The sequence below is a fragment of the Peromyscus maniculatus genome, chromosome 8 (assembly GCF_049852395.1).
Source record: "Peromyscus maniculatus bairdii isolate BWxNUB_F1_BW_parent chromosome 8, HU_Pman_BW_mat_3.1, whole genome shotgun sequence".
Lineage (NCBI taxonomy): Eukaryota > Metazoa > Chordata > Mammalia > Rodentia > Cricetidae > Peromyscus > Peromyscus maniculatus.
In genome coordinates, this window is record NC_134859.1 from 1,009,764 (window position 1) to 1,034,517 (window position 24,754).

The 24,754-nt window shown below is 44.2% G+C and overlaps 1 protein-coding gene across 6 annotated transcripts in view; it reads left to right on the forward strand.

The window, feature by feature from the left end:
* Window positions 1-24,754, forward strand: part of Marf1 (meiosis regulator and mRNA stability factor 1) — a 48,255-nt gene that overhangs the window by 19,111 nt on the left and 4,390 nt on the right. For all 6 annotated transcript variants that reach the window (XM_016002410.3, XM_076577812.1, XM_076577814.1 and 3 more), the window contains 15 exons: window positions 103-281; window positions 1,503-1,583; window positions 4,654-4,890; window positions 4,979-5,098; window positions 5,593-5,768; window positions 7,183-7,403; window positions 8,139-8,281; window positions 8,461-8,594; window positions 9,753-9,955; window positions 10,757-10,984; window positions 18,859-19,089; window positions 20,580-20,792; window positions 22,894-22,954; window positions 23,043-23,159; window positions 24,435-24,605. In XM_016002410.3, coding sequence (XP_015857896.1) covers window positions 103-281; window positions 1,503-1,583; window positions 4,654-4,890; window positions 4,979-5,098; window positions 5,593-5,768; window positions 7,183-7,403; window positions 8,139-8,281; window positions 8,461-8,594; window positions 9,753-9,955; window positions 10,757-10,984; window positions 18,859-19,089; window positions 20,580-20,792; window positions 22,894-22,954; window positions 23,043-23,159; window positions 24,435-24,605 — 2,515 coding nt within the window. The remainder of the gene's footprint in view (window positions 1-102; window positions 282-1,502; window positions 1,584-4,653; window positions 4,891-4,978; window positions 5,099-5,592; window positions 5,769-7,182; window positions 7,404-8,138; window positions 8,282-8,460; window positions 8,595-9,752; window positions 9,956-10,756; window positions 10,985-18,858; window positions 19,090-20,579; window positions 20,793-22,893; window positions 22,955-23,042; window positions 23,160-24,434; window positions 24,606-24,754) is intronic.

Here is a 24,754-nt window from a genome sequence, read left to right on the forward strand (position 1 = left end):
CTGACATATACTAGTATTTCTCAATAGTTCATTCTCATTTTTTAAGATGACAAGCTCTGGGTAGATACTGGTAGTGCTCTGTTTTATTTTGTCCTATTGTAGGTCAAGAGTGTTGAGCTCAGTCCCCATACCGATTACCAGCTCAAGGCCATTGTGCAGATGGGAAACCTGCAAGAAGCAATCTGTGCAGTGACCAGCCTCCAGAGGCACAAGATTGGCAGCAAGAAGATTCTGGTCTCGCTCTCCACCGGAGCTGCCAGCAAGTCACTATCTTTACTAAGGTAAAAAAACAGCATCCAAGACATTCACATCAGGACATAACAACTGACTCACAAACAGTTTGAAAAATAATAAATATTTTATCACATTTCCAATCTTCTTGCATGCAGTAAAGGTTATTGTGAATTAATAGGATTTGAAATCCACCCTCTGGCTCTTTTTCAAACTTGAACTTGGTAGGCCTTTGGGAGTGAAGTAGCATACTGTATACCCAGAACAGGTTCTAAGACTAGCACTCCCCTACAGTAACGCCCAGAAGCCTGAAAAGGGTAAAGTGTTGGCTGGAGTCCTAGTGTAGAGTCTCTCTGATGACTGGGTCAGTGTGTGCTGCTTTGGCTGTCCCGCTGTGGTGGGGAGCTAGTGAAATAGGATTCACTCTGAGTGTTGGAATATTAAGGACCTCTCTGATTTGTATTTGGACAGTATTTGAAGTTGTTGGTGTTTTTTGTTTTTTCCTTAGAATAAAAATAATACTCAGGTTTTTGCAGTATTTGGGGAAGTAAGAGAACTGGAGAAAAGCCCTCTAATCCTGTGGCTCCAGGCTAATCACCCTTCCAGGTTGGGCTTTTTTGTTTGTTTTTCTTTGAGTACTTTTTGTATGTTTTTTGTGAAGAGTGATGAAGATACAGTGTGCAATTACATATCCAACCACATGCAGGAATCCCAGTTCCATACATCTAACACATAAGACACACATGGCAAGAGATAACTCAAGCTATTCTGCCTTCACTCTGAGTTAAAACCCAGTGTGTGCCCCTGCCCCTGTCCTCAGGAGACCCCATGTCTTTCTGCTGCACTGATGTGGTCCTGTTACTGAGTCCCACAGAATCCCAGGGAATGACTTTATAATCTTTCATTGACTTGTCCCAAAAATCCTTTTGATTTTCTTTTTAACTTTTCTGAAAAGTAAACTCTGACATATCAGAAACTAGGAAGTTCACTCTGCATGTACATTGTGTTAGTTTTGTGAACGTTTAAAAAACATACTTTGGCCAGGTGGTAGTGGCACACACCTTTAATCCCAGCATTTGGGAGACAGGGCAGGAGGATCTCTATGAGTTCAAGGCCAGCTTGGCCTACAGAGGGAGTTCCAGGACAGCCAGGGCTGCACAGAGAAACCCTATCTTTTGAAAAACTGAAAGAAAAAAAAAGAAGAAAATATACATATACTTTGTAATATACAGGAGTAGTCCCTTCTCTAACTCATGGTTTTTGTCCTACAGTGCAGAAACAATCTCTATTCTTCAGGATGCCCCCGCCTGTTGTTTGCCTCTCTTTAAATTTATAGACATCTATGAAAAGAGGTAAGTTCTGCTTACTGTTCCATTGATACAGTCAGTAGTGATTGGTGACTTTATATGAAAAACTATCATGCTCACCCCTAAGGAACTTCTCACAGAGACAGTACTGACCAGATTGGAAATTTGAATCTAGCACTTTCTTTAAACTTTCCTTTTTAGCAAATTTAGACTCAACCTTCTGTTTTATTGATGTGAAGAGACACTATGACCATAGTAACTCTTATAAAGGAAAACATTTAATTGGATCTGGATTACTGTTTCAGAGGTTTAGTCCATTATCCTCTTGGAGGGAAGCATGATGACACACAGGCAGGCAGGCAGGCATGGTGCTGGAGAAGGAGCTTGTGAATTCTAAATCCAGATCCACAGGCAGCAAGAAGAGAGAGAGACTGGGCCTGGCTTGAGCTTCTGAAACCTCAAAGCCCACCCCCATTGACATACTTCCTCTGACAAGGCCGCATCTCCTAATAGTTCACTCCCTATGAGTTCATGAAGGTCATTTTTATTCAAACCACCACAGTTCTCAAAGCTAAGCTCTTTTATTTTGTTTTACCAACTAGTTTTATTACTCTTTGAATGGCACTTGTGAGCTTGCTCTATACTTTAGACAGGGTCTAGAATCTTCAGTGTACAGTGCACAACAGGTGTTATGAAAAGCTGAGGCACTGCAGAAAATGCAGATTTGCAAAGGGCATGGTTCTGGGTCCAAAGAGTTTGTTAGAAGGAAAGAGAAAATCTCTCAAATTCTTCTGTGAATGAAAGAGAAATGTCAGTGAAAAGGAGGTTCAGGGAAGAGAGAATGCTTTAGAGATCCAAAGGAAGGCAGCACAGGGGTGTGGCAGTTACTCCATGAGTAATGAATGAGCCGCTGCATGGATGGAGGAATGGGGGTGAGCAGAGAGGTATGGTGGTCAGAACCATCTTCAAGGAGAGGGAAAAAGAGGAAGAGTTCTGCACTGGGCCAGTTCTGTGCTGATGCAGTTAGACTACAAGGAATTATGTGCTACAGAAATTTTAAGTCTCTTTGAGACCTGGTGGCATGTATTGGTAATTCCAACATTTGGGAGTGGAGGTCAGGATATCAGGAGTTCACGACATACTCAGCTGTGCAAAGGACAGACTGAGATACTGTCTCAAAAACTAAGTAAATGGATGGAGGCATGGATGGGTGGACTAGAGCTTAACTCGTGGGTAGCAATCCCTTTGGAGGTCAATCAACCCTGTCACAGGGGTCAAATATTAGATATCCTGCATATCAGATGTTTACATTATGATTCATAGCAGTAGCAAAATTACAGTTATGAAGTAGCAACAAAAATAACTTAGGCTGAGGTGGGACACCACAACATGAGGAGCTGTATTAAAGTGTCACAGAATAAGAAGGTTGAGAACCACTGGGCTAAAGAGATGGGTCAGTAGTTAGGAGGTTCTTGCAGTTGACCCAGATTCAATTTCCAGCACCCACATGGCAACTCACACACACCTATAACTCCATATCCAGTGGATATGATGTTATTTTCTGGCCTCCAAGGGCATTGCACATATGTGGTGCATAAATGTACGTGTAGGCAAAACATGTATACACATGAAATAATTTTTTTTTTAAAGAAAGAGGAAATTCAAGTGCCTGTGGATCAGGAACAGATGACTGGTGTTGGGTAGGAAGCCAAATGGCAAGGTAAAAGGTAGAAAACATTTGATCTGGGAACATGGCGGGGCAGTTAAACAGGAACCAGGGGCATGAAGCTTGAGTGGGGGCACAGTAAGTGTTAGGTCTTGGACATAGAAGTTTGGGGCACTGTTGGAGTCTCGATCTAGAGAGTTGGAGTGCTATTTTGGAGGCTCTGTGAGAGAGATGTTGGCTCTGAAAGTACTGGCTGCTATTTGCTGAAGAGGCATTGTGATGGGCAGGGAAGCAGATAGAGCCAGAAGAGGTGCGAGGGAGGTATAACTGGATGGAAGGCCAGGGAAGCAAGCGAGGTCCCAGTGGTGAGGGTGGTGGGATAAGGAAAGCATGTGGAAAGAGAGCATGGCAGACATGGGGAATCTCGGGCAGGAGGCAGGGTGAGGTTTGGGGGCTCCTGGTGACATGGAGCCAGGAGGGAAGGGTTGAGAGCCTGAGCCAGGGTCAGTCCTGAGAGACCAGTCATTTTCACTCTACAGGAACGAGAGTTTAGGACCAACAGTGAGAGAGCGTAGAGATAATGTTTATCTCCCCCTGTGGGGAGACCCCAAAGAAGACTGATGGATGTGGGGAACTGGCAATGGAACCTGGAGAGGTAGGAAGGAATTGCTAGTACCCAGGCCAAGCCCCACCTGTGCCTAGTCACACACTATCCTCATTCAGCACTGTGAGGTACAAGTTATCACTGTGTTTTAAAGACAGCAAAATTGAGGCTCAAACTGGTTGTTTATCTTGACTAAGTTTACAGAGGCTGCAGTAGAGTCAGCATGTGAACTCAAATCTGTCTGCTTCCAGAGCCTGGGCCATTATGCTCCAGCTATAGCAAATCCAAGCCAGGGTTGAGGAGTCCAGGTATAGAGGACAATGGTTCACAGTTGAGGTCAGTGTGGGTGAGAACATCTCTCAAAAGGAGTATACTTCAGAGGGCAGTGGTTGGAGTGAACATGTTGAGAGAACTCACATCTTAGACACTTGAGGTGAGGACACTGGAGGGGGAAGGAGCTACCAAATGAGAGTACTGTTGTAGCTGGCAGGGAACCACATGGCTGCAGGATTGAATGAGCTCAGTAGTTTCATGTCACTCTTGGGGAGATGGGGAAGCCATTCTATATTTCTTTATTTAAACAGGTCAGGTGTTTCTACATAAGAAAACGTTTTAGGGCTGGAGAGATGGTTCAGAAGTTAAGAGTACTTACTGCTCTTCCAGAAATCTTGAGTTCAGTTCCTAGCAACCACATGGTGGCTCACAACCATCTGTAATGAGATCTGGTGCCCTTTTCTGGTGTGCAGGCATACATGTAGGCAGAACACTGTATGTATAATAAATAAATAAATCTTAAAAAGAAAAAAGAAAAGCATTCTAAGATAACATCTCTTTCCTGTTCTTAGGTATGGACACAAGTTAAATGTGTCTGATTTATATAAATTAACAGACACGATTGCAATCCGTGAACAGGGAATTGGGCCACTGGTGCGTCTCTTACCCAGCAGCCAGGCCCGCCAGAGCCCCCTAGGCTCTTCCCAGTCACATGATGGCTCCTCCACAAACTGCAGCCCAGTTCTGTTTGAAGAGTTGGAGTATCATGAACCTGTCTGCAGGCAGCACTGCTCTAATAAGAACTTCAGGTACATCAGCGCCCTCCAGAGAGTGTGAGCAAGGAATGCTTTCCACTCCTGAGAAGCGTCAGCTCACTGCTTGCTGTCTTTCCTGCAGTGAACATGAATTTGATCCAGACTCTTACAAGATTCCTTTTGTGGTCCTCTCTTTGAAAGTGTTTGCACCTCAAGTTCATAGTCTTCTCCAGACCCATGAGGGCACTGTGCCTTTGCTAAGGTGAGCCATGTTAGCCATTGGAAGTCGAGTGTTATAGGGTCATTCCTGCAGTTTGCCTACTGACTGAACCAAGGATTAGAAATAGGGCTCTGTCCTGGGGTTGAATTTTGAGAAATGGATCCCTGCACTCAATATTTCAACAAGAAACAGGGTTTATGTTGAATTTCATAAAAAACGAGGACAGTTTCTTCTCTGCAGGAAAAGGTGCATCCATAGTGAAAGCTGTACAGGTGCCAATAAAGTGCATCATTTCATCTGTGTTCAGGTTCCAAGGCTGAGAGAAAATCATTCATCAGAGTACACCAGGCCACAGCCAAAGGCCAATTCCATACTTAACTCCCTACAGAACACTGCCCAGGAATTTCTAGAGCTGTTAGAATGTGTCACAGAGGCCAGTACTACAGCAGTTATTTCTCAGCAGATACAGATTAAAGCCTGCTGTTCAGCCTACACTGCCCTTTTTATTATTTTCATTTAACCTTTACCCCCTTCAGCTTTCCAGATTGCTATGCTGCGGAGTTTGGTGACCTAGAAATAATCCAAGACAGCCCCAGGGGTGTCCCTTTAGAGCACTTCATCACCTGCATTCCAGGAGTGAACATTGCCACTGCCCAGAATGGTGTCAAAGTAGTGAAGTGGATTCACAACAAGCCCCCGCCTCCCAACACTGGTAGGTGGGCAGGTATCAGGGATTAAGGCCTAAGCTCCAACCTGTCTACAGGGAGGCCAGGAGTAAGTTGTGGTTTTGATTTCAAACAGCAGTACCATTTTCACCAAAGTTTCTCCTCTGATCTTAAAACTCCCCAGATGCTAAGGGGTTGTTAGAATCTGACTTTTGAAAATACCAGCGTTGGGCCAGCAAGATGGCTCAGAGAGTAGAAGCAGCTGCCATGAAGTTTGACAACCTGAGTTTGAGCACCAGGATCCACATGGTAGAAGCAGAGAACCAGCTTTCACAAGCTGTGCCATGCCATGAGTGCATACACACACATACACATATTCTCTCTCTCTTTCTCTGTCTCTCTCCCTCCCTCCCTTTCTCCCCCCCCCCCCCACTCCTTCTCCTTGGCCCTAATGTGTCTTCCATTTTAGGCTTGCACCTGTTTCCTGTACAGGAAAGGTGAGAAGGGAACTGGGAGCTTGAGTCAGCAGCTCTTGGGGAGCTCTGCAGGAGCTCCTTCCTGAATCCATCCTCTCCTCCCTCAGTCTCGAGCTGCGTAGTACCCATGGGAGGCCCACTTTGTGTCTTGTGACATGAGTCCACAAATCCCTTTCACTTCTATAAAGATTTTTGTCTGATTTTTTTTTTAACGTTTTATTTTTAGGTTTTGTATTACTATTATTATTATCACTACTACTACTAATAATAATAATAATTATTGGAGATAGTGTCTTACTTGTATAACCCAGGCTTATCTTAAACTCATGGATCCTCTTGCTTCAGCCTTCCCTGCCCTAATGCTAAGATTAAGGGCATTTGCCACTATTCCAGCTCAACGTAGGTTGTTTTTGTTTTTGTGAGGTGTGATGGTGCAGACCTCTTTATCATAGCATTTAGGAGACAGAAGGCTTGCTGTTCATAGTGTGGTCCAGTCCTGCTAGGGCTTCATAGTGAGACGGTTTCAGGAAGGAAGTAGGTAGCTAGATCTGTTTCTCAGTCTGTTTTCCGTCCTGCTCTAGTTACTGCCTCCCATAGCTTTCTGGTTAATGTTTCAGCTCCATTATTGGTTAATTCCATTCTCATGGGTCACCTGCCTGGGGCCCATCTATACTGTCTGAAAAATATTACCGATATGTCCAAATGATAAATGGATCTTTGAAATATAGCCAGTGAAATATAGAAATCCTTGTTCAACTTCACTTCTGCCGTAACCCTAGAATACTCTGTGCTTTCCTTTGACACCTTTTGAGAATTAGGGGGAATAGTTTGCCTGCCTATAGTAAGATGGCCTGTTTGTTTTGTTATGTGGCGCCTGTGTGTGCAAGCTGAAACTTGAAACAGCAGCTTGCTGCATATTGAGCACACTATGTTCACTGTGTCAGTGAAATTATGCCTGAGGTCTTCATGTTTTTTCCTTCTCCAGACCCTTGGCTTCTGCGTTCTAAAAGTCCTGTGGGTAATCCCCAGCTGATCCAGTTCAGCAGAGAAGTCATTGATTTACTGAAGAACCAACCATCTTGTATACTACCAATTAGCAATTTCATCCCTTCATACCATCACCATTTTGCAAAGCAGTGCCGGGTTTCAGATTATGGATATTCCAAGCTGATTGAGCTACTAGAAGCAGTGCCTCATGTGTTACAGGTAAAGGGTAGGAGGGGTTATTTGTTCAAAGAAAGGAGTGTTCTTCCATGACTTCAGCTGCCACAGCCAAAGACACAGACAAATAGTAACCTTATTTCTCTAAGAGCTTGCTTCAAAATGCAGGCGCCCTCCCAAGTTTTGAGGAAACTACAAATTTCCAACCTGGAAGAATTCCCTAGAGGCCTGTGGGCATTTTCCTTCCAGTGTCTATGGGCTGGTACCTTTCCAGTAGTGTTCTCTGGGATGCTCATTACAAGGGACTGCTGTAATCATCATTTGCTTGGTACCTACCAGGGAGTTGAGGGCTCTACCCTTCATAAGTTGGACATTAGTCACTGGACTAGGGTTTAGCACTGAATCCTATCTAGGCTGCCTGTAACTTCCCCTGATGACAGTGTTTTCATAATTTCCCACTTGTTAAAAAGGCCTGAAAAACTTTAGCTATCTTTTAGAGTTGAAATTTAGTCATCCAGACTGAGCATGTGTTCTTTCTCTTTGTGCTCACATGATCATTTGAGACAATAGCACTTTGAAAACAAATGAACCTGGCCCCAGACAGCTGGGCCATTGTTCTTTTTAACTATACATGTTGAATTGTGTCCATTTCAAATTGCAAACATTGTACATAGAGGGAGATACTCTGAGAGTAACAAAAGCAAGGAAGACAGACGAGGTTGACACTACATATCTTTTGAGTTCTTCATAGTATAAGTAACCAGAACATTTCATTTTCAGATTCTTGGAATGGGCTCCAAGCGTCTGCTGACCCTTACACATAGGGCCCAAGTGAAACGTTTTACTCAGAATTTACTAAAACTTCTCAAGTCCCAGGCCAGCAAGCAGGTCGTTGTGAAAGAATTCTCACAGGCTTATCATTGGTGAGTTGATGGGAAGCTTTAAAAAAAAAAAAAAAAAAAAAAAACACATTTTTTAATGCTCTTTCTTCCCACAAGCTTTAAACAGTCCTCTTACGTCTCTGTTAAACAGAGTTTTGTAAAGCTTGTTACTATGACAACAGTTTTACCCATCTTTACCCATTTCCCATGTTAAAACATAGGTGTTTCTCAAAGGACTGGGATGTCACAGAATATGGTGTCTGTGAGTTGATGGATATCATATCAGAGATACCAGACACAACCATCTGCTTGTCCCAACAAGATGACGACATGGTCATTTGTATCCGCAAAAGAGGTATGTGGAGGGATGTTGTCTATCTCAGTAGTGTCTTTGTTTTTATTGTACTTTTGAGACCCAACTTCAGTGTGTAGCCAAGGCTGGTTTGGACTTAGAGTAGTACTCTGACCTCAGCCTCCCAAAGTGTTGGGATTGCAGACATGATCCTAGTCATTGACTACTTTTAAATGAAATAGTTTTTTGATTTTTGGTTTTTTTAGGGGAGGTTGCCCTTTTCTCTCCCTTTCCATGGTTCTTAATGGTTCACTGAGAAGTGTGGTTTGTAAAACTGCCTGGTACACAGAACCTGTGTTCTTTGGAGGAAAGGAAGCCATGTGTCCTATAAGAAAGCACACTGGTTTCTTAAGAATCTACTCAAAGGGGAGAAGAAGCTTTGTTAAATGCTTCCCAACTGTGTGCCCCAGTTTCTAGTGTCCATGTCACCTGATGGAGACTCTGTCTTAGCTCTGAGAACTATTTCACCATGCATACTTTGGAAGAAAACAAATCATTGAAATGTGGCATTTGTCTTTCCACTTGTTCAGTACAGTCAAGTCTGGGAAACAGACCTGTTACTTATATCATACTCCCCTGCCTTACCAGGTAGAGTGTCTTTGTGTCCCTGAGGTCACAGGTTTCCAGAGTTAAATAAAACTTAGAGTGTATGTCTTTTCCCACTTCTCTTCTAGTGAATTTAAAATTAATAGAAATGAAGATCATTGTTTAATTTTCTTTTCTTTAATTTTGTTAAAGTTTTGATGCCTAATAGTCTTTTCTGCTGGCAACTTTGAACTGAAGATCAAATGAATAAACAAAAAATGTGTGAATGTTCAGAAGTGTGATTTCATAGAAGTAACGTTGTATTGCTTGAAGACCTAGACCTCTGTCTGTCTTGTTCACATAGGTGTAGTGGACAGGTTTTATAAATTGTTCCTGTCTTGTAGGTGATGACATGTGTCTCTCACCTCCCACAGTAGCAACCTCACTTCTCATGATTATGCCTTGAGCCTGTATAAGAACCACTGGCAAAGAACCTAGTACCAAGTGTCTAGTTGATTTTAGGCTGTGTGGCTGGGGAAGGCAAAGCTGACCTCTGTGACTCCAGTAACACACTACAGGCCGGTACTAAACACAGTGAGTGGAAGCCTGATGTCTAAGGTGCTTTGTGTTTTAAAGAACGAACTCAGGATGAGATAGAAAGGACAAAGCAGTTCTCCAAGGATGTTGTGGACTTGCTGCGCCACCAGCCCCACTTCCGGATGCCCTTTAACAAGTTCATTCCCTGTTACCACCACCACTTTGGCCGGCAGTGCAAACTTGCATATTATGGATTTACCAAGCTGGTGGAACTTTTGGAAGCCATACCTGAGATTTTACAAGTAAGTGAAGAGATTCTAATTCTTTGTTTTTCTGAGCAATGTATAGGAAGGTATTGTTACTGTTTTTAGTTATGAGTTTGAAATAGTCTCATCATTAAAACTGTTAGTAATTTTAGACAAATGGGGGATTTGTTCTGTAATCCCAGAATTTATGAGGTGAATGCTGGAGAATTCTATGATTGAAGCCAGCCTGGGTTAAACAGCAAAATAATCTTCGCCAGGCGGTGGTGGCACACGCCTTTAATCCCAGCACTTGGGAGGCAGAGCCAAGTGAATCTCTGTGAGTTTGAGGCCAGCCTGTGAGTGAGTTAGTGGTTCCAGGAAAGGTGCAAAGCTACACAGAGAAACCCTGTCTCGAAAAAACAAAACAAACAAAAATCTTCAACTTGTGTTAGAGTAATCACTGAAAATGGGATGCGGTTGTTTAAATGTTAAACTGGGTATTTTTGAGCAGCACCATGCTTCCCAAATCTCGTTGGCTGGAGGTCGGGGGAATTCATGATGGACTCTTCCAAGTGGGGTTGGATTTCTGTTATTAATTTTATCTACATGGTCTTTGACTCCCAAAGTTTTGTTAAAACTTTTTATTGTTGTAAGATGTATACCAGAATTTACCGCCAGAAAAAGGAATGTCTTACATGTGTATTTGAGTGCCCAGGGAAGAGCTTTTTGATCTTGCAGAACTGCACCTCCATAACCACACTCCCATCTTAAATGACCAATGTGTACGTTTCCATGCTATTTAACTCTACATACAATCATGTATTCAAACCCCTCCTTCCTCCCTATGTGTTTTTTAAGGTGTTGGAATGTGGAGAAGAGAAAATCCTGACTTTGACCGAAGTGGAGCGATTCAAAGCTCTAGCTGCCCAGTTTGTTAAGCTTCTGCGATCCCAAAAAGATAACTGCCTTATGATGACAGATCTGCTTACAGAATATGCTAAAACTTTTGGCTATACATTTCGTCTCCAAGACTACAATGTCAGCTCAGTCTCTGCTTTGACACAAAAGCTATGCCATGTTGTAAAGGTAAGCCAATGTCCTTCTACTGAGTAGGCTGTGTCATGGTCCACATGGGGTGTTGTAGTACACACAGCATTTCTGTACTCTGTGTGTCACAGCAGTGTGCCTTACTAGGTAATACAAGGTAGCTTGATTTGATACTTTAGATTCATGGTCTTCCTTTTATATCTTTATTTACGAGCATTCTGAACTTGACAAGGTCACTTTTTACCCTAGGGTGTGTATGCTCAGGTAAAGTTGAATCCTTCCAGAGAGTTCTTTGTTTCCAAGATTCCTGAGAAACTGTATCATGTATCTTCCATGGATCCTGACTTATTTAGGGGTCATTTAAAGAATAAGCACAAGCTTAGAATTGCCTTTGTCTTATATAATATTAAAAGGACCAGTCTTAATATTATACTTCCCAGGGACTCAGGAGAGAAACTACAAATGGCGAGAATTATTTTTGGAAAATGAATCTAAGTACACCAAGCTCTTTGTCCGTCTACTTTATTCCTCTGAGATAAAATCCTATCAACACAACTTTAGTTCTATTCTCATGCCTAGCTCCTTTCTTGCCTAATTTCTCTCATCTTAATTCTGCCTCATCTTGGTCCTTCTCATCTTGTTCTTACCCAGCTAGTAGTTCCCAGTCTGGTTCTTCCTCATCTTCCATCCCGTCCACACGTACTCTCTGATCAAAAATCCTCCTTTTCCCTCTCCATTCTCCATCCTCAAGTTCTCCACTCTTTTCTTCCTCTCCATCTCCTTATACCTCTGAGTCCTCTCAAGTCTCTGAAGTATTCAGTTATAAACCCAAGCAATATCCATCCTCTGCCAGAGCAAGGTCATCAGGCTTGAATTCTTATGGGGTCATAAAGGTAGGTAAGAATTTTCCTCAGGCAGTGACCACCAGGCTTTCTTTTACAACCCAAAATGGGAGTGGTAAAAGAGGAGGTCAGCTGAGTGCTAGTGATGGGTTAGTATATCCCAAAGGGGATCTATGTGCTCAGTCTACATTCCTAGAAGTGGTTAGGTAAGAAGTGAGGGATCTTATTAGTAAGGTTGTATAAGAAAGGAGGGTCTCACCCTAAATAGCACAAGAAATAAAGCTATTGCCTGACCTAGGAGACAGGTATTGTTTTGTTTGACCTTGGATGCTTGATAGGCATTTTAGATAAATACACTGTTAGGAGTTCTAGGAAGCACACATAGCATTACAAGAAAATCACTGTAAGAACCAGCTAATATACATACAAAAGCTAAAATACCACCAAGGCTTCTTAAGCCATGGCTTGACCTTTGGAGAAGTCTTTGGCTTTTCTGAGAAGTAGTAGCTTTTGTGATAGTAGCTGAATTTCATTACGTTTTTCCTATGGCTTGCAGCACCCTTATGGCTGCAAAACTCTTTTAGAGGGCACCTTCTTCCTCTTCCCTGCCCTCTTATGCTTTCCTTTCCCACTTATAGGTAGAGCTGCTGGCCAGTTTCCAGAACATCTATAGCACAGGACTAGGGAATAATTGCCAGGAGGAAGAAATGGAAAGGGAAGCAGGAAGTGGTGGCACCATCAGTCAGAGGCACAGAGAGAATCTGGCTATATACCCATTGCCAATAGGTTTGAGGAAACAGAAGGAGAGTGGCCAGTTGCATTCCATGAGACTTCTTAGGTGGGTGGAGGTGACTGGCTTGCTGCTGAGAACAGCACTTGGAGTAGGGGCAGCAATGAGATGTCAAGGGAAAATGGCAGCAGGATTTGCCACAGCTTTTGGCTAGCTTGCTTGTGAGAGGAAAAACGTGATGGCCGCAGCTAGATATAGGGGATGAAGGGAACTAATGAGCAGCTGGGCCAATATTCAGGTGCTGCAATTGAGTGTGTTTGGGAGTATCAAAGAAGGATGACTTGAGAAATGAGCAGACACAGGCAAGAAAGGCTTCTGGGAAATGAGTAGACACAGATGAGAAAGGGCTTCTGGGTAGTATGATGAGGAGGTGGAGGTAGACCAGAAGGAAGCCTTAATCTTTCACAAGAATGAGGGCTATTAGGTCGACCCTAGTAAAACTAATTCTGGCATTTGTCACCAGGAAAAGAGTGCTATGTTATCATTAAATGGAAGGTTATAGTAGCTGTTTAAAGAGAAGAGGAGTCAAGGCTTAAGGTAGAAGAGCTCAGAGAAGGTCTGATGTGTGGAGTCAAGGATGAGGAACATTGTGCACATGGGGAGCTGATGCTCACAGATGGATGATAGAGACAGCCACCATTGGCATATCACACAGGTGCAGGTTCAGAAGCTGATGGCTGGGCTCATGGTGAGAGCTGGCTAGATGACCAAAACAAAAAGGACCTAGGGGCAGAAGAACTTAAATTGTTGACAGGAATGCCAGTGAACTAGTGGCCCCTTAGTGCTAAGATGGTCACTTGAGAAACAGAAGCTTGGCTTATAATCCCAGGACCTCAGGAGGCTAAAGCAGGAATACTTGAAATTCAAGACCAGCCTGGGCAACTTAACAAGACTCTATCTCTGATTTTGAAAAAAATAAAAAGACTGGATTACAGCTCAGTAGTAGAGAGCGTGCTCAGCTTGCAAAGCCCTGGGTTCAGTCCTCAGTACTGCATACAAGGAGAAACAGAACCAAGTGAAAAAGGACTGAGACTTGAGAGAAAACAGGAGAGATCGAGGAAAGTAGTACTGTCTAGAGGTTTGGGAGCAGATCCATCTTTTCCTTTGTTACATCATTAAAAGGCAGGCAATTAGTATTGCCAGAAACCCTGAGGAGTCTGGCAGAGCCAGCACTGATCCCCAAGAAATAGGACATCTGAGTTTCTTCTTGAGGTTTTTAGTCTTATTGAAGAAAAAATCTAAAAACAGACTCAAAATGGAAGCTTGAGGTCAATTATAGTTTAAAAAAAGAAAAACCAGGTAGGCAGGCTGTAAATTTTGCTGTACCTAGAAGAGTGGAAAAGAGAGGAGACAAAGCCATACTATTTGAAAAGCTGGCACAGAGGTCAGCCACATGGTGAGGAGGGTAGTTTTACAGAAAATGTAAGGAAGCTCAGAGTACCAGGGAACATGTTCCTAGGCTCTGGCTGTATCGAAAGAAAAGACGGAAGAGAAAAAGGAATATAGGGCTTCCCAAGTCAAGACTGAAAGGTGGGTAGACACAGCCATGCCTCATGGTGGCTTGTGGGTGGGGGTTGGAAATTCTGGGAAGGAAAAGTACTTTGTCTTATGATGAACCCACACATCATTTAGCTGGGTCTTTTTCTTGAACAACTGAATAAACAGTTTTTAAAGAACATTTGGTATTTTTATGTATATGGGTATTTTGCTTACATGTGTGTGCACCACGTATTTGCAGTGCCCACAGAGGCCAGAAGAGGGCTTTGGATCCTCTGGGACTGGAGTTGCAAATGGTTGTGATCTGTCATGCTGGGAATTGAAACCTCGTTCTGTGGAAGAGCAGACAGTGTGCTCTTAACCAATGAGCCATCTCTCCAGCCCTTTTCTTAACTGAGGGAAGAGTTAAGGGTGTGTCTTCACCTTGAGGTGGATTCCATTCCTTAAAGGGTTGAGAAGGACTTGTTCTTGGCTACCTGCAAAGGCCAGTCTGGGCTACAATGAGACCCTGTTTCAAAACCACAAAAACCGGATCAAGACTCTGAACCAGAGCCAAAGATTAATTAATGGGAATTTTGGTTCAATTAGCAAAAGCAGGAAAAGGTGAGAGACCCAGTGCAATCTTGGCTGCCCACTGGAGCCCCGTGAGGAGCTTGAGGGAAATGCCAGGCACAGCTTCCCAAGCTGTCTACAAGAGCCTTGAGTGTGCTCCAAGCATTGTTACTTCTGAACCATGTCCTAGATGTTTGAGATCAAGAGATGGGTTTCAGCAGAATCAAAGAAACAGTTTTGTTTGGTTTTCTTAAAAAGCAGCAGTATTGGTAATTGGTCTGGGATCCTAAGACAGTGACTTGAACCCTCTGGACTTGTATCTGCTGACTAATTGAATGCACTATGTTCTTATCTCAGTCCAGAGTGCATCTGAAAAATAAAGATGTGCTGATGCTGGGGTGAGTCCAGAGTCCTTAAGAGGACAAGCATGTGATCCCTTGGGTCTTAATGTAGGTGATGAGCCCTTTGGTTCTTGCAGAGAAAGCAAAGCCAATGGGGAAGAAGCCTAAGGGAGAAGAGTGGATCCACTGGCCGGTGGTACAAGTGCACAGAGCTCTGCTACCTGCAGTTAAGGTTTATGGCAGGTCCTGCATCTGAAGGCCAATATCTCTCTCAGTCACCAAGCACTTGTCTTTGCCTTAGTATTTGGTGCCCAGACGATGCCATATATCTTTCACAGGTTCCTTCCCTTAAGTTCTTTGTCTCCTTGAGAATCTGAAATGATCGGTTAGATACATAGCAGATGAAAATGTCAGCTTTAAAATTAGTTGTAGGGCCTCAGAAAAGTGCAGTTCTCCTTGTGTTCACCAAGCCTAGTCACTAGCTTGGCCGAAGCATGTCAGTTCTGAAATGAATGATAAGCAGCGCTGGCGGCGGCGCTGGTTGCCGCGTGGAAAGGTCATGAGCCATGGCCACGACTACCTAGTTACAGAGAGCTTTCTTAGGAGGAATGGGAGGAGGGATAAAAAGACCAGGCCTCAGGAGGAAAAAGAGAGAGGGGTGGGGGCGGGAGGGAGCAGAGCAGAGTGAGGGTGGGGTCTGTGTCTGGCTTTTTTAAGGCGCAGATTACATGACTACACCACGGGCACGTAGTCGCCAGTGCACACTGATGATGTAAGACGCAAGACCCTGAACTGCGCATGCGTAGCTGGAGTAAGGGCAGAATTCTAACATTCCACACATTTTACTTATTATAAAAAAGCAAGGGGCTTTGAATAGGAATAGGGGGCGTCGTTCCTCCCAGAAAAACTGCTTCCAGCTGACTTGGTGGGCATTGGTTGGCTCTTGGGGAGGTAGGCGTCCTGGGATGGTGGGCTGTCCTGCTGCCTTGGAGCCGTTCATCCCTCTTGGCTTCACACTCTGGCTGCTTTTGTATCTGACAGGATGCTGGTAAGACAGAGAACGTTTAGGAAAAAAGGAATCATTATTTTTATTTTCTTTAGAGTGTTCCCAGACCAGGGGAGTTTGTGTTTGGCACTTATCTGACGTAGATCCGACCTGTCCAGATGGACTTAAGCTGGTTTCTGGAGCTTGGGAAAATTTTTGAACATATTAAGAAGCAGCTATGAGAAAATTAGTGACCATTATAGTGTTTAATACTCTGCTTGTATTGGTTAGTGTTAACAAGAGAGACAGAGAGATTGGAACAATTTTTAATTTTTTTTAACCTGAGATAAGCTTTATCAGAGACATTATTTTAAGGCACCTGTTTCCTTTACTAGTCTAGCATCCAGGAGAGAGAGGTGATCAATTGTTGAGAGCATTTAACAGTAATAGATGATTATATTAAAATTTTTTTAGAGCCCAGATACTTTTGGGTCTGGGGGTATAAATACCTTTTAACTGTTAGAGTTTCTTACTTGATGATCCCTGGACTCCAGTTCTGTGGTGATTCTGTAACCATTAGCTGAGCAGTTAATTAGAAGAGGGAACCAGGAAGAGAAAAGCTTGTGGGGTGAGACCTCATTCTTCTGGAGTTATGGACAAGGCAGATATCAGGGCCCTGTCTGTGTGCCTGAGGAGGAGAAGCACTTCTGACAGGTCTGGAGTGAGGCACATGGAGGGAGCAATGAAATGAAAGCTCCTATCTTAGCTGGAAAACCTTTTCCCATAAGTAACCCTGAAAGTACAATTAAATCTAAGGCTGTCCTCCCTACCCCAACAATAGGGAAACGAGGAGAGGTGAGACCCCAAAACTCCCAGGACTGGGTTAGTGGCTCTGGTGTCCAGAAAGAAGGAAATGGATCGCTTCCATGCTGTGTTCTGGATTCCCTGCAAGCGAGCCTGTGGCCAAGCCTAGAGGTCTGCTGGAGGTCTTAGCTTGATGCTCCCATGCCCCTTGGTGCCTGGGTGCAGTCAGATGACCGGTTGTCTTTCTAGGTGGCACTTTGAACAAGGCTCAATTGATGGCCTGGCAGGGCACGTACTAGCCAAAGTGGCCTCTTTTTTTTTTTTCCCTGCACTTAAAACAGGGACCCAGTGGCTTTTGGGAGCCAGTCGGACAGCGTGTGCCAGCACTTGGCAATTCTGTTCTCGGGCTTTTTCATCTCTCCCCTGGTATACCTTAAATACCACAGCTGACACTCCCACCTGTGGGGTCAGGAGCCTTGCTCTCCAGATGCTTAAGTTTTAGCCCTTATATCGGGGAGGTCTGGGGGACAAGAGACAGATTTTATTCCATGTCTTGAATTTTTTTTTTCTTGATGTCTGCTGGCTTGAGGACAGCTTTAGGAAGACCTGCCAGGAGGCAGGGTATAAACTGATCATAAACTTATTTTAGACCCTGATTTTAGACCCGTCTGTGCCTCTCAGGGCAGCTTGAGAACGAGTGGGAGGAGTTAAGGTGAGTTAAGGTTAGAACCAGGGTTGGGCAGAAGATGCCCACCCAATACTGGAGAGTGGAGCGGAAGTCAGATAGACAGAAGTGGTTGCACATGGCAGGGAAAGAATCAGAATTGGAGAGGGAGAAGGGTTCAGAGCTTCCGTAGAAAGCTTGGGGATAAGGTAACTCTTTTCATTTACCCATTCACTGGCAGAAGTTAGATAATTCCTGTGAAATATCAGGGTTCAAGCAGCCAAACTTAATGGTATCTGGAAATATTTAAGGCATTTGTCAGAGGAGGAATGGAACCATGAGGAGGAAGCCCCTACGTCCCATGGCTGCAGCGCCGAGAGAAAAATAAAAAATTAAAATAAAGAAACAGGATCAGACTCCAGTTCTAGTCAACCCCGAGGTTGGAGAAGGATCTATGAGTCAGCTCAGGTTACTGCCCGATTCATCAAGAGAGGAGTAAGGGCTGGGAGCAAACGCAGCAGGAGGACCCCCTGGGGGTCCGACAGCATTGACCTCTTCATCAAGAGAAAGAATGAGTTGGTGCCAGTGCAGCCCGAGCCCCGCCCCCCGCCCCCCCCCCCCCCAGGATCTGGAACAAGGAATATAGCTCAGGCTACAGTCGTGGGAGACTCGTGGGAAATGGCAGGGGAACTCACCAATCTTGGTGGCATGTGTGGTGTGTGCAGAGCGGTCCAGTGGCTGGGCAAATGAAAAAAGTGGAGCGGGCAGTCACAGTTCTTCGGTATAGGTTTCCAACAATGCTTAGCCCTGGACACAGATCAGGCAGAATGTCCTATCTGAGTCTACGGCACCAATGAAATGAATAAGTGGCAATGTGGAAAGGTGACAAGCCATGGCCACAACTACCTAGTTACAGAGAACTTTTATTAGGAGGAAGGGGAGGAGGGATAAAAGGACCAGGCCTGGGGAGGAAAGAGAGAAAGATGGTTGGAGGGGGGGGGAGCAGAGAGAAAGGGTGGGGCCTGCATCTGGCTTTTTTAAGGCCAGATTGTGTGACCACACTGCATGCACATAGTCCCTAGCCCACACTGATGATGTAAGACACAAGATCCTGAACTGCACATGTATAGCTGGAGTAAAGGCAGAATTCTAACAAGTTCACCTGTCTGTCTTTGGGGAAAACAGCAAGAAAGAAAGAACACAGAAGCAGAGGACCACAACAGTGTCTTCCAAATACTACATGAAAGATGAATGGGTGGAGTTTGGGCTTATGGGTCGAACTGTAGGAGGGTGAAAGCAGTTTCTGCTCCAGTGTCATTCTAAGTGTTGGTTGCTGTCACAAAGAAACCCACTCACTCTGTTTAGTGTAAGAACCTCTGTTGGTCTTGTTAGTCAGAATGAGATGATCTGAACTGGGTTTGCATTCTCCTTTCTTTAGGTTGCTGATCTGAAGTCTGGCAAACAGATCCAGCTGATCAACAAGAAGTCTCTGCGGTCTCTTACCGCCCAGTTGCTGGTGTTGTTGATGTCTTGGGAAGAAAATACCTATCTTTCTGTTGATGAGCTCAGGAGACATTACGAAACCACCCACAGTACTCCTCTTAACCCCTGTGAATATGGGTTCATGACCTTGACAGAGCTACTGAAGAGTCTGCCTTACTTAGTGGAGGTACATTTATGAATGGGTCTTCAGACCCATCATATTGGAAGCTTCTCAGCCCAGCTCTTCTGGAGTCCTGTTAGGTCTGCATTAGTGTGTGTAGAGCTGGAGGAACACTGGAGGTTCTGAAATTGGCTGGCCATTTTTCTTTCTTTTAGTAATTTTTTTTCCCCTCTGAGACAGGGTTACTCTATGTACAACTCACTCTGTAGACCAGGCTGGCCTTGAACTCACAGAGATCTGCCTGCCTCTGCCTCCCAAGTGCTGGGATTAAAAGCGTGTACCACCATTGCCCACCTCTTTTAGTAATTTTTTATCTTTTGAAATTAAAATAGAATCACATCATTTCCCCCTTCCATTTCCTCTCCCATCCCCTCTCATACACCCCCTTCTTGCTCTCTCTCAAATTCATGGCCTCTTTTTTTTTTAAAAAAAAAAAATTGCATTTATTTATTTACTGTTAGATTGATTTATTTTATGTGTATGAATGTTTTGCTTGCATTTATATATGTGCACCAAATGCATGCCTGGTGCCCACAGAAGTCAGAAAAAGGCTTTGGAGCTCATGGAACTGGAGAATAACTGATTGGTATGCGTACGGTTTTTACCATTTACAAAAGAACAGATCTGCATATTGAGATGGATGTACTTGTTTGCTTTCATGTAAAAGAATCTTGGCTGAATCTTGAAACTGTAGGACCTGGAGCGTCTTTGATGTTTTTCAGAGTTAAATAATAGCAAGTTGAAGTGAGCAGTAAAAACGCTACATTAATAGCATACTGTAGATGCAAATCTGACTGAGGTCATTCAGGTAGCATTTGTTGGTGTTGCACGGCAGGACAGCATGGGTGACGCTGAGAGTGTGATACAGTGTGGAGAAGTGCTGTGGAAACACACCTTGGGTTCATTATGAGTTTGGCTTTCCAACTAATTTTTGATTGTTGGGATTCAGAAACATTTTTATACTGCTAGGTTTTTGTTTTGTTTTTTTGGGTTTTTTTTTTTTTGTTTTTGTTTTTCAGTCTCCACATATAGTTTCAAAAGCTGGGTACCAGAAGACACAAGCTGGGTACCAGAAGACACAGGAGTTTTGTGTGTGTTTGCAAGGATAGCCACCATTGTTCTGCCTCACATTATTTCTGGGAGATGAGAGCTAGTGGCCACAGCCACTGTGTGTATCTCTTGAGATTGTGTCATCTTTCCTGTCTGCTTGCTTTGGGATTGCAAGTTCCCTGCTTTCCTTCCCTGCTCACACAGTTTCTTCAAACTTGACAGGATTACACTGCAGAGAAATCAAAGTTGCCCTGGGTTGTTTAGCCTGCCTGGAAGGCCTTGCCATGAACCCCTCCTAGGGCCCTGGGAGACCCTTCTGTGAGCCCCTCCTAGAAACCAAGTTGATTTGGGGCCTTCAGAGTGTTCTTGGCCAGAAGGCCTTCAACCAGAGGGGACAGAGGTGGTCACTCAGGAAGTTTCTAATCCTTCTCTCTCTTCTGGGCCAGGTGTTTACAAATGATAAGGCAGAAGAGTGTGTAAAGCTCACAAGCCTATACTTGTTTGCAAAGAATGTGCGGTCTTTGCTTCACACCTATCACTACCAGCAGATTTTCCTTCATGAATTTTCCATGGCCTATACCAAGTATGTTGGAGAAACACTGCAGCCCAAAACATACGGCTACAGTAGTGTGGAGGAGCTATTGGGAGCCATCCCACAGGTAGGTGTTTTCCTCAGCTTCCGAGAAAGTGTCTTCCTGAAGAGCCATCACTGACTCCTGATCAGAGATATAAGGTGCCATCAGAGTGCTGCCAGATAAGATGAATGACTTTAGTGTTTCTCATGATTTTCTAAACTTTTATTCTTGTGTGCCAGCTAAGTAAGTTGCAGGCCATCCTTCCTAGAAGTGTGCTCAGTGGTTGTGTAACCAGATAGGACACTTAAGCAGATGTCCTAAGTAGATTGTGGCTAGAACAGCATAGCTATGTCCCCAGTGAGGGGGACAATGGCCCAGGCAGGGCCCACTTCCTGAGCATAGGGATCCTGGAAGGGCAGCATCACAGATGTCTGAGTTACCGTGTGGCAAGGAGTATGCACAGGCTGTTGTGGTAGGTAAGGTGGCATGCACAGATGAACAGCCAGTAGCTGTGAGAGGAAGAGAATCTATTGTGAGAGTGCTTGCTTAGCTGCATGGCAAGTGTAAGCATTGCAGCTTAGATGGAAAGGTATCCTGGCAGCTACAAGCCAAGGAATGCCACAAAGTCACACTACACAACAAGCCTTACACAAGATATTTATTGGGAGGGAAAAAGCCAGGAGGATGGCTGCCTCTGCTTGAGCAAGAAACAGCAGCAAACTGAACAGGATAGAGAGCTTATACAGAGCTTCTTGGGAAGGGATTAGAACTTTTCGGGGTAGAGATCAGTGGGATTTCATGTCCAGAGATTGGGCTTTTTGCTCTGCAGGGTGGGGGGCAGCAGTTAGGGCAGTTAGAGTATTCTGTGAGTGGAACCTGGCAGAGGTCCTGGGGTGGTGGGGGAGGAACTTGGCCACTCCTGCAGTGTGGGAGCAGAGTCCATCAGTTAGGGAAGTTAGAGTATTCTGTGGGTGGAATCTGGCAGTTAAGAGGTCCTTGTGGGAGGGGCCTGGCCACTCCAGTGGCTCAAGGGGCTTACAGCAAGGCTTTGAGTTGATCCTCAGTACTCCAAAAAATAGAAATGAAAAAATGCAAGAATGCTAGAGCCTCTGCTAGAGTAGGAGCTGTTCTGAGGGCCTTTCTCCTCCAGGTAAGAGCTTCCCTTTGCTGTGGGGAAGGCAGGAAAGCTTAGTTTTACCTTTGGAAAAGCATCACTGCTGTCCACAGAAAAACTAAGAGAAATTAGAGTGGAGGAGAGAACTTATGCAGGGTCCTGACATCGATGCCAAGGCCCTAGAAAGTATCAGTGAAGGAGGTGAGCTGGGTTGAAACACATGGGAGCACCTGTAGTCAAATTCTAAAACCCAAAATATTCCAAAAATTCTGGAAGCAACATGACACCACAGTGGAAAGTCTACCCTGACCACCTGTGATGAATTGCAGTCAAGACACTTTTTTACTATAAAAACAAGGAAAAATACATCTAAAGTGCCTTCAGGCTATGTGTATACAGTGCTTATGAGATGATAATAGATGAATTTCTAGTTTAAATGCACCCAGACCACAAATTATCTCATTAGGTATATGCAAATAGTCCCAAATCCAAAACCCCTCTGATTCCAAGCTTTTGAGACATAGGATGCTCAGCCTCTGATGAAACAGTAGAATGCCTGGAAACTGAAGACAGGAATTTGGTGATAGATCTGTGGTGGAGACCCCTGGGAACCAAAGCATACTCCCACCCTGACCTGGCTGAAGGTGGAGAGCAGTGCCACCAGGTCAGGGCTGCTGTTTTACTGTCAGGATCAGCAGTTAGTTGTAGAGTCTGGGAGATGCTGTCCTTTGAGGTTGAGTTCAGTTTCTATTAGAAATGGTAGGTACTCTGATGTGGGAAGTTTATGGATTTAAGTCCCAAAGCTACAGTAGACATTATTAAAGAGTCATAAGTACTTTTTATACTGTGTCTTGTGATTCTGGTTGCTCAGCTTTTTCTGGGGGCAGAGGGAGGGTATTTCTATCCTCTGCTATCTGTTAAGCTAAAGAAAGGACATAGAAAAGTTGTTGGCATTTACTGAGTTCTGATTCTGGTGTATGAGAAGCAGGCACAGAAGCCCCACTCACCTGAATGTTAGTGTACTTTCGCCTCCTTTTCTACTGCTTAACCAGATGGTATGTCTTTACACAGGTCGTCTGGATAAAGGGACATGGTTATAAGAGAATTGTAGTGTTAAAAAATGACATGAAAAGTAAGTAAGCCCCATTCCCCTCTCTTAACTCAATTGTGATTCTCTCTCTCACTGACCTTTCTCTCTGATGGGTGATCTTTTCTTCTAGACCAACTAAGCTCCCTTGGCCTGTTCCCTGCCAGTGATGAAGACCAGCCTGCAGTTAGCAGACAGATCCTGGAGGTCTCAGAATCTCGAATAGCATCAGAACTCCAGCTCAGAACAGGTACTGGGTACTAGAGGAAAAGCAACAAAGTAGGTTAAAGCCTTAAAGTTCCAGGAGGAGGCTTGGGGTGAGACACTTGGAGGAAAGAGGACAGTGGGCAATTTAATTAAGGTTAAGCATTCATTAAAAAATTAGATGTATTTCATTTTTATGTGTATGAGTGTTTTGCCTGCATGTATCTGTGCACCATGTGTACACCTGCCTGGTTACTGAGGAGGTCAGAAGAGGGCATTGGATCTCCTGGAACAGGAATTATGGATGGTTGTGAGCCACTATGTGGTTTCTGGGAACCAAATCCAGGTTCTTTGCAAGAGCAACATGTGCTTTTAACTGTTGAGCCATCTCTCCAGACCTAAACATTAATTTTTTTTTCCTAGTACAATTTGGTGTGTAGTTTAACAGGTCTATATGTGGTAGTATTGAGTGACTGGCTAAGTAAGACCCTTAAAGAATACCCCAATATCAGGTGTGTTTTGGTGTTTACTAAATAACTGTTTAAAACTGTGGTGATAGAAGGAAAGAAAGCCTAGCCTCAAAGACCTAGGGACAGAGTGCCAGGAAGGCTAAACAGAGGTGGATGGAAGGGTAGGTGAATTTGTTGTGCTGATAGTCTAATAGAGTTCTGCTAAAGCCTGGTCAGGGTGAGTAGGTACCAAGGTTGATGGGCTATGCTGAGCTGGGTCATTGCTAGACTAGATGTGGAAAGGAGACAGCACATACATGCCCCATGAGGAAAAGGGCTCAGGGACCTGACATGGGGCGTGACATACAGTGGTCCAAAGTGCTCCTCCAGGTAACTACTGAGTCACAGGCTTTATGTAGAGCCAGCTCTGTATCACAGAAGCAACTCCAGCATCCTATAGACTTGAACTCCATCATTAAATGTAAGAGCGGTCTTCATACAACATCACGAGTGTATAGAAGGATTACTGTGCCTTGTGCTTTGAGAAAAGCTATTTCCAGCATCTGACATTGCTGAAGATTCTTTGCCCTGGCTCCTTCTACTGCCCCAATCCTCGGCAGTTTGGTTTCCCTTCCAAAGGCTCTTCTTTTTGGGGCCTCTTCAGAGACCAGTATTCTTAAGAACACAAGTCTTCAGCAGATATTGTTTTCCAGGAGTATTCTGATAATGGCTTTGTTTTTGTTTATTATATATATTATATACACACATAACGAGTGCTTGAGTACTTCATGCTGATTTCTGGGGCTGAAGAAAGCTGCAGGAGCAGACCTTTGTGCCTGTGCTGAATGTAGCCGCCTGCCTTCCCTGTGCAGGGCCCAGCCAGATGGAGCAGGAGCTCCTGCACCTGACCAACAGCTCCCCTGTTGACCTCCTCTGTGCTCCTGTCCCTTCATGCCTGCCATCCCCTCAGCTAAGACCAGATCCCGTCATCCTGCAAGCCACGGATCTCATTCAGTTTGAGGAATACCCTCAAGAGCCTCTGGGTAGGTCACACCGTGTATGCTGGTCACTTGTCTGTTGGTTTAACAAATGACCCATGATGCCAGTGTAGAAGGTGTCTGATGGACAAAGGGAAAAATGACACTGTTTCAGGTATAAAAGTACTTGTGCTGATTATTCAGACTCTTTCTTT